We start from the raw sequence: 10642 nt of genomic DNA, 5'->3' as shown, positions 1-10642 counted from the left end.
ATAATAATTATTATAATAATAATTATAATAATACATGTTTTCGTCAGACGTTTCACACGAAACGAAAGGCAATGTCTCGTTGGGGTTTTTTCCTCTTTTTTTTATTATGTCACTCATCTCGCCGCGATCTTTTGCACGCGTGTGTTTTTCTTATCTAGTTTTCCATATCCTATCTCATCTCTGGGAATGTTATGCCGCAACACTCGCACGCTCAATATGCGCAAAATGAGACGGGAATAAAATCACATGTGACTTCCATAACGTTCGACTTGATTGAATAAAATATTTTATAATATACTATAATATGATTATATTTTAATGTATATCATAATCTTATTATATTCATAGTGTGATTTGATATTCTTGATATATTGATTTATTGTACTAATATTATATAGATATAATACTATTATCAATTATATATTATTTTATTTCCATATTCCTCTTATATCATTATTATAATGTTGTATAATTTATATAGAATGGAGAAGAAAATATTTGTTATTATCTAGAATTTATTAAAATATTTTTTAAAGCAGATTATTAAAAATATCGAATTAGAATATCTTCAACAGTTAATAATTCAAGATAACCGTTCTGTATAAATTATACACTACTCTAAATATAATGTTGGAATTTTCCGAAATACATGCGTGATAATTGAATATCCTACAATCGTTTTCTCAGAAGGAACTATTAACAAATTTTCAACCGAATAAATTATTGCAAACCAAACAAGTTTATCGACTGCAATATCACTGTTTCATCCGTGTTTGCCGCATCGGATATCTCGTTGCAGCTATGAAATTGTAGCTCTCTCTCTCTCTCTCTTTCTCTCTCTCTCTCTCTCTCTCTCTCTGGTAAATGTAAATCCTTATTCACAATACCCGGTAGGTGGTTTTCTCGTTATCGATCTGTCCTTTCACCTTTCCTCGTTATTTTCTTTTCTTCTTTTGCACCTTCGTGCGACATAATGGATTTTCCTTTCTTGAGGAACCAACGATTAAAGTCGCGAGTTTCTGTATGCGTGTGTATGTGTGTGTGTGTAAGCAGTATATTAGTTTTAAGCGGAAATATGTGTGTCAAGTACGTATAACAATGGCGGTATGCGATCAATACCCTTTCTGAACAGGGTAAATTCTTGTATTTAATATCGCGTCAGCAGTTCTGGCGATGCCAATTGCAAAACACGTAGCGATTCTCTGTTCGGCAGCAATTACGATTATTGAATGAATTTGTTTGAAAATATCAAATTAAATTATTATAAAACAGTAATTAAGATGTTCGAAAACAGATAAGGTATCTCTTTGTATTCCCGATATAATGGCAACAAAAAATTTGTTCGGTTGAGCGACGTATAAATTGTAAAATGACATCAGAATTGTTCTCGTTTGCAGAAGTAAACGATGATGCGCAAGAAACACTCTTTCCTCCGGTATTGCAAAAACAATCAATCGCTGGGCCGAGAACCGCTATGTTTGCTATTGGTATCGTCAAAACCGCTAAAATGATATTAAATATAAGAATTTACTCTATTTAGATCATGTATTTGTTTTTTTTCAAAATTCTCTTCGTAATAAAAAATATTGACAAAACGGAAAGATGATGCAAGAGATATATCTGTTATGATAATGATACTTTACGACTGTAATAGTAATTAAGAAAGAAATATCAGGAAGAGGATTATAGGCTTCGTAAAATATTAATGCAGTATTTGGATTTTCAATGTTGTATAGACAAACTGAAAGAGATATTGCACAATGTAACATATAATATATCTTTCTTTGTTTTTTTTTTATAATAAACATGACACGTTATACTTAGAATATCGCTTAACATATTTAGGCCGGTATTCATAGTCCGTTTTTATTTCAAGATCATCTTAAGTAATGTCTTAAGATGCTAATACGGCCCTCTGATTGATTTGTGACATCTTAAGATTGTATTTAAGAAATCTTGAATATAAGAATCGACTATGAATACCGCCTTTAGGTCCAATTTCCCAACTCATGGTTAACTCTTAATCGAAGTTCAACTTATCCATTATCTCTTTCTAATTCTAGAACTGGAAAGAGATGAGAAACAGGTTGAACCTCGATTAAGAGTTAACAGTGAATTATGAAACTGGACCTTAATACAATACTGTGCTATTTAAAATATTATCTCACAATACTTGCTTTGAAAAAAATCGTAAATTAAATTGTGTATTTATTGATAATATGTTGTAAAAAGAAAAAGTAAAAAGCATTTCCTTGATTTTTTGATTCATTTTAGGCGAATATGTGAGAAAGGAACTATTTAATACTTAGGCATTCTATTTAACGAATAAGTATTTTTAAGAATTTAAAGAGAGTTTTATGACAACGGCGGTTACGATTGCAACGTGTAAATAATCGACAATATCTTGAGTATTCTCAAGAACGGAATTACAAAAAAATAAAATTGTTATATGCATATTGTACATATACAATGCAAATTTAGGCGATATTAAGTAAATAAAAATAAATATGTAAAAAAATACAAAATCTAATTTAAAAAAGGAACTTTCATTTTGATGATACTTTGTGTTTATAAGATGTTTATAAGATTATCTACGCGTTGCTCAGATTTTGTCGAAAAAATATTGTAGAGCAAGACCAGTGATAAGGATATATAAAGGAGAGAGTTAATTTGTGCATATCATATATTATACCACAAAACTATTATATATATATATATATATTTTGTAAATAACAGCCAATAACCGGCTTTAAGTATTCATATTATATAGCGCGTCTCAGACGCGTCGATGTAATTTATACGTCTGTTTGAAATTCGAATATTTCGAAGATTCGTTTCGCTTTGGCATAGCGTTTTCACGCTAAAATACCTGTATCGAGCTCAATGTTTCTTAAGTTTAATACTTTCTCTTCTCTCTCTCTTCTCGTAGAAAAATCAGATCTTATATAACTTTACTGCGGAATGTATATACCAGTATATATCAGAATGTATATATCAGATTAAAGATATAGCTTGCTAACAGTTTGAGCGAAAGCTAATAAGAAGGATAATACGCGTTAAAGAATTATTATCTCCCTTTTTTCTCTCTTATGGAATGTACATTTGATTGGTCATTGGCTTTCGTCAATGCGCCCACTTTCCCTCTCCCTCATATCCTCTACTGCTCCTACTTGCAACACGTAATCGTCACAATCTCTCATCTACTAGTAAAATGACGCATATACATACAATGTTGTTTCCAATACATATGAATACACATGACCCCTCCCTCCCTCTTTATTACATACATGTATCGAGAAAAACGGAACGTGGTTGTACATCACATTACTAAGAGCACTTAACCACGCAACACTTTAACTGCGTTATAAAAATACGCAATATTATTACAATAAAATAATTATTCATAGTTCTTAATTCAATTAATTGTGTTTACTTGACGAAAGTCTGTTATGTAGCGCCTTGCACGTTATCACAGTGTACGGTAGTTTCCTTCCTTGCATTGCCTATAGAACTTCCATGAGAACGCGGCGATTGCCATCAAACACGTAGTAAGGATAATACCACCTGCAACAAAAATATATGCATGACTATTTGATATTTAACCATATCTGTTACATTAAATCGAATACAATGAAAAATTTATAATAAAGAAATTCATCTAAAAAAATTTTTTTATAACCAGTATTTGTAATTTATGCAATTTTAATTATTTTAATAAAATTTTTGTAAAACTTTTTATTTTATTGTCTTATCTATTGTAAGATACAGTCTCTCAATTAATTTATAGAAATAACTAACAGAATAACATCTCTTACCAAAAAAGCTTAGACCATCAAATTGACGATCCTTAGAAGATGGTGGTACAGCTGTTGTCTTCGATGAAGCCGTGCTAGTGGATGTAGGTGGAGATGTTGGAATGCTGGTTGTTGTTGTATTTGTTGGTACAGTAGTAGTAGTAGTGGTAGTAGTAGTAGTAGTAGTAGTAGTAGTAGTAGTAGGAGTAACAGTAGTGGAGTTAGTGGTAGGAGTAGTAACAGTTGTAGAAGTAGTAGTAGTAGAGGTAGTAGGAGTAGTAGGAGTAGGAGTAGTACTATTTGAAGTTGTAGTAATTGCATTAATCATTGGTACAGCAGTAGTCTTTTCTGTGAGCTGAGTCTGATTACTATGGTTTGAAGACTCCATTGGAGAAGTAGTTCCATTTTGCGTTGTATCTGAATGTATGAAGAATCCATACATTAATTTTTTTAATAAATAAATATTCCATATATTTCAATTTTTATGTACATTTAAAACTGTCTTTCTTGCAATTTCTAATGAAAAAAAAATATTCAAAGGTTGATTTTGTTCTCATAACGAGCAAATATTTTTTTATACATCGTGCATAAACGCATATGCACATCACTCATAAACATTAAGTAAAATAATTTTAAGATATTACTTAATTAATAATATTCATTCTTAAAAATATGAAACGAAAATAAAATTTGGAAAATAAAATGAAATTTCAATTTCATTCTGTAATGATATAAATGATATTTTCAGATCGATGTTCTGCAATTTAAAAAATTTTATTGCGTTCGAATATAATTTCTACCTGAGAATTATGTATTTTGATATGAAAAAAAAAAAATGACAAATTCATTACAATATTTATTAGTCATCTAATAAATTTATTCACTTTTGTAGTTTTCATTTCGTTTCAAGATACTTTCTTAATTTTTTACTGTGTCAAATAATTTCAGATGTAAATCAACTTAAGATGTAAATCACTTAAAGTCTGACAAATGCAAACCCATATCAATATCTTTAGATCTGTCATTTTAATTGAACTTCTTATTCATTTCTCCTCTTTTTCTCTTCATAGAGTAAAAAAGAGGAAAGATAAACAGTTCAACTAACGCCCATTTCTAGCAATGTAGTTTAATTTTAATTCAATTAATTTCAATTCAATTAATTCATCAATTAATTTCAATTCAATTAATTCATCATTTTCTATTTTATAAATTTAAAAAAATGAAGTCTAACTGAAATCTATCAATTACATTGGTAGAAACGGGCATACATAAAAAGAATGTTTTTCTTTTTATATATGACGAGATTTCAACTTCTTCAGTATCAGTAGTATTTATATGTATATCGTTTATCGGCAACCGCGAACTGTGCTGACGACGATAAAACATTAAGTCATTGCGCGCTTCGATTGTTATCGTCATACCTAAGATTCGGATGGTAGTGGTCAGCGAAAATCAATAGTAATCTACTCGAGACTACCGCTGTTGTGTAACGAAGGTCGAACATGTGTAAGAGACATGTGCTGAGTCGCTGTTTTTAACAGCTCGATGTTTTTTTTTTCTAATCAATCTTATGTTTTTATAGACTTCTCTCGAAAAGAAGAAAGAAAAAAAGAATATTCTCAAAAAAGAACATCTTTACGCGTGAACAGAGTAGCGATCATGTAACTTTATCCCTAGAGTAGAAACATGAAAATTTCTTGTATGTATGTGGGTGTATAGGCATATATAAAAATTCATTTTTCACGGTTCCACTTTAAAGAAAAAGTTATGATCGCCTGAATGCGGAAGCGCAAGTCTACGAATGCATAAATTTCTTGAACGTCGCTACTGGAAAAAACCGACAGTGCCGTTATCGGTAATTCGATGCGAGTAGGCGTCCCTCGATAAGACGTGGAATACAATAACTGACTACTATCCACCCGATACCGCGTGCTTTAAGTTTCATTATTACGCATGTATAAGCAATACATTTGTAATCATTACGCGCCAATATTTAGAATTAACCAACTCACCCTCCACGGCCAGCACCAGTGGCACACACAGTAACGCACAGATCAAGTAAGCAGACTTCATATTTCGAAAATCGTCAAAAATTCCTTGTTCTTTTCAAAATGCGCAGAGACGATACAAAACGATTATACAACGTGCATCGCCACTCAACCACACCGAACTGATCGTGATTGTCGTGTGAACTCTCAACTTCGAAACGACTTGCAGCGACCAGTAGCGACCGTTACTTACAACGTTAAAGATGGCGATAACGCGGTTGCCAGCAATACGGCTTAATAGTCCCTAGATAAGAAATTGGGCGAGTTTAGAAGTTTAGAAGTTTACTCATTTTACATATGATTTATATTCGAATCATATGCCCGTATTCATAGTCAGGCCTTATACTTAAAGCTTCCTTAAATTTATTTTTAGATACTCTATGAATTATTTTATTGGCTGAGCATCTAAAGGTCAAGGTCTGACTATGAATATGGGCATTAAAATACGAGTAATAGACTGGTATTCATAGTCGATTCTTATTTCAAGACCATCTTAAGATCATTCTACATTAGTCGTATCGTAGACGTCACAAGTCACAAGCGTGTTGCTTCAGCCAATCCAATGCTTCAATTTTAAAGTCGCATGATGTTACGACGCTACAGTACGACCAATGTAGAATGGCCTTTAAGTAATGCCTTAAGACACTAATGTAGTCTCTCTCTGATTGATTCATGAATCTTCTTAAGATCGTACTTAAGACGGTTTTAAATATGATGGCTTCTGCACATGATAACTAATGAATACATTAGGAACTGTAAGCTTATTGGCTATCGCTTCACATTTTGCCGTGCGGCAAGCGTTTCCGCGTCCAGTGTGCAGAAGCAATAAGTGGTCTGTTTTCTGTTCCTGCACTAGACTGTTCTAGAATTATCTTTCTCGCTTTAAATAAATATCAAACGTACATCTATCTCACAATGATTGTGTTCAGCGGACTTAACAGTTGAGTGAACGCTTGCTATTATTGGTGTATTCTTTTAGATCATCCAATCAGCATTTTAGATCTGGAAGAATACATCAATAGCAGCGAGCGCTTTAAGTTCCAAAAGTGTAGTAGTTAGCCACAGAAAACAGATCTAAGATCTGACTATGAATACCATAATATAATTTTCTACGCATATGTCTCACTAAAAAAGCAAGATCGTGAGAGAGAGTGGGATTATATTTAAAAGATTACTTTGAAAAATTATAAAATCGCGTGAAAAATGTGCAAAGCACTGTAAAATGTGCAAAGCATCAACATGAAGTGCTGTGTACCTGAGGGTGGCAGAGAAATAAAAAGGACATTTTATTTTATAGATAATAATTTTTGTATTAAATATATCAATTCCTGCACATATGTATATGCACGATGTAAGATATAAAAAATGTTATTAATGTTATTTTATTAAATGTACTAATAAAAAGATTTTCATACATCGATAATACATCGATACATCACAGTGCGCGAACGCTTCTGATTCCCTCAAAATCATCCCAACTAAAATTGGCGGTTGATGAATTGTGGCCATGAATTTTCCTCGATGCCTAGTGTATATATAGACTGCGGTCAAAATCTCACTACAAATGCTTTGAAGTGTTTAGTTGACCAATTAGAAAAAAGAATTTTACAAATTGACCAATCAAAAATTGCTTTAAAGCATTTGTAGCATTTGTTGATCGTATCCATAGTTCAGTGCCATAAAGATTTCATCAAATTTCTTCGAGCGAGAAAGGAGTACAGGCCATCTCATCTCTCCACCAGTAGCGATGTATATGCATGATATATACACGCCGATTGGTGGAAGAGTGAGATGACCTATATTCTTTTCTCACTCGAAGAAATTTGAAATCCTTACGTCCAGTATAGTTTAATCTTTGATTAATCTTTGATTAAAGGTGTATTCTTCCTCTGTATTCTTCCGTACAATGCTTTTTTGAAGCAAGAAATCGAGTCCACTTTTTCGTAACCGATTGCTTAAATTTAGTCTCCTTCTTTTTGTGAGTATAACGCAAACTATAGCTTAAGTTGGTATTCGTCATCCATTCTTATTTTAAGACCGTCTTAAGTATAGTTTTAATACTTGTCACAAACCAATCAGAGGACCGCATTAGCGTCTTAAAACATTACTTAAGACTGGTCTTGAAATAAGAATTGACTGAATACCTCTTCTGATTAGTTTGTGACATCTTAAGACTGCTTAAGATAGTCTTAAATATAAAATCCGACTATGAATACCAGCCTTAGAGTTATCTAGATGTAATTCCTGAATGTATCCTAGGAGATACGTAGGGTGATATTCATCGTTCTTATAAACCTATAGATTTGTATAAACTTAATTCTTGAATGCCCATTTTTACCAAGTGCAGTTTAATTTTAATTTTGGTTTAATTAACTCTTTATTTTTTTCTAGTTGTAAGAATTTAAAAAATGAAGAGTAAGTTGAACTGAGATTAAAGTTTAATTTATATAAAAACAGACATAAAACAGTTTCAATATCTTATAAGATAAATTAATACGATTCTCTGATTGATTCGTAACAGCTTAAGACCGTATTTAAAATGGCGTCTACAATGAGATTTTAAGATGTAAAAAAAAATTTTTAGAAATTGTCCGATCATAGCCAATTATTTTCCTCACATTCAACTGTGACTAAAGTTTTATATCTTAAAATTTTGTAGACGCCGCTTAAAATAAGACAATCTTAAATGTATAAGCGTTTTCGACTGTAGTGGGTTTTGAACTAGATTGGATTGGCGCTGCAAGCTCTACTATTGATAAAATATGTAAATTTCAACCAATAGCAAAGCAATCCAATTCAGGGCACCTATCGTGGAACAAGTTGAAATGGATTTCAATCGGAATCATGTAATTATTCTCTAGATTTCTATTGTGTTTTCACGGAAAACGGAATAATTTCGAACGGAATTCATGTTCCATAATAGGTACCCTAGTCGATTTAAAACCCTACAGTTGTTATAAAAATCGATGATTTTTATAGCGTTTGGCATAGCGACCGATCGTAGTAATTATAAAATCTCAAGTTATGAGAAATTGGTCAATTTCTTATGATTTCAAATTTTATATTATTCTCGATAAATATAAAAGACTGAAAAGGCGATTAAAAGATTCGCCACATTTTCATATATATCATATATATATATATATATATGTGTGTATATATGAAATATTTTATGCAGTTTCTTCAATATTTGCGTTTTCACATTCTTAAAAGCAATGTGAAATATAGACATTTGGTATTTTTTAATGTATACTTTATTTATATACTTCACATATATTAGCAGCAAACAGAGACTTTAATTCTGTTATATGCTAACTGGATTCTGCTCACTCTATCGTTATTTTAAAACTATAAGAATGAAAATAATTTGTTATACATACGTGGACAATAATAACATGCAATAATCGCTTAAATTATTTACATAAGTTTAAAATCTATGTATATCCTTTGATATATATCAAAGAATTTTGTTATTTCAATTTTCTCAAACTGATATCATGTCTTGACAATATTCTCCATAAATTGTTATCAGTTATTTTCTTACTTCTGACCTGATCTCATACATACACTGAAATACCGAAATTCAAGTAATGCGAACGGATCTTTATAATGATCTTTATAATGATTGAAAGACAAAACTATAATTTTAATAAAGATTTCTTTCTTCTTATAGCATTTAAAATTTATTTGTCAAATTACTTATTTTCACGATTTATCCGAAAAATATTTTTCAAGTTTTATAAAAGCTAAAAATTTCCAATCTGCTCAAAATTTAAGTCGTATATCAAGTTTTATAAAAATATAGAATAAACAATCTACATACAAGATCCAAAATATAGTAAAATATAGTAAAATTTCTCCACGATATTATTGCGGATGCTCCAGAACGAGTTTTCCCTCAATCCTATCAATTAATTATATGTCTCCGATTTGTTCGATTATGCCCCGCTTTTGTTGACGGTTACAAGAAGGTGGTGCCCTCTAGGATCGTCGGCGGCGTGGCGGGGTAAACCGGGGACCGCAACGGTCGGGAACGGGAATGCCGATGATGCGCTGAGCGCTCACAGCTCACGGGTTCAGTGCTGGTGCTCGATGCGAGGCGAGTGCGCGCGACGGTGCACAGCACGAGTGCTTGCGCTCGTATGGGCCTGTTTTCGTGATCATCAAAGAGCGTTTTAGGCCACCGTCGTGCACAATCGTGATTCAAGGACTGATTTTGCATTGCGGTGAAAGAACAAGATATGAACGTTCTGATATCTCATAGGATTGGATATTTGCTATAAGGATTGGAAAAAAGAGTATCTTGATTTGTGACTTGTTAAAGAGAAGAGCGTATCTTTATTTGTGAGATCGTGATACGACGATACGACGGTCAATCTATACGGGGGAGGTGACGAGAGCTCGCGGAAGCGCGGGTGAACGGTGCGGTGTTCTGGGGTGGCAGCAGCGGGGTGGCTCGCGGTGATGACCAGCTCGCGGATAAAGGGCGAGGGAAATGGGCCGCTCCGCGTTTGATACGTGATACGAGGTGCGTGAGCGCGCGCGCGCGCGCGCTCTCTCTCGCTCTCTCTTTCTCCCTCTTTTGTGGAGCAGCCCCGCGCGTGTGTATGTGGCGTGCGTGCGTGTGTCGTCGTCGGCCTCCTCGTCCTCCCCGTTATCGTCGTCGTCGACGTCGTGCCGAGCCGCAAGTCCGTGTGTCACCCGGATACGCGTGTGATTTGCGTGAATGAAAAAGAAAGAAAGGGGAGGACCGCTCGTTACCCCAAGATTGCCGAAACGAGCACCGTTGTGGTGGTTGTC

General features: G+C 33.3%; 1 protein-coding gene across 1 annotated transcript; it reads right to left on the bottom strand.

The window, feature by feature from the left end:
- Positions 1–2684: 2684 nt before the first annotated feature.
- On the bottom strand, positions 2685–5981 carry LOC108684903 (integumentary mucin C.1-like). The gene is made up of 3 exons (XM_018189441.1): positions 5807–5981; positions 3816–4211; positions 2685–3564 (listed from the first exon to the last, which is right to left on the bottom strand). Exons 1-3 carry the CDS (start codon positions 5865–5867, stop codon positions 3470–3472), a joined length of 552 nt encoding a protein of 183 aa, XP_018044930.1. The 5' UTR covers positions 5868–5981; the 3' UTR covers positions 2685–3469.
- Between the last annotated feature and the right edge of the window lie 4661 nt (positions 5982–10642).

This window comes from Atta colombica, unplaced genomic scaffold (genome assembly GCF_001594045.1).
Source record: "Atta colombica isolate Treedump-2 unplaced genomic scaffold, Acol1.0 scaffold141, whole genome shotgun sequence".
NCBI lineage: Eukaryota > Metazoa > Arthropoda > Insecta > Hymenoptera > Formicidae > Atta > Atta colombica.
This window is presented reverse-complemented; position numbering and strand designations above follow the sequence as displayed.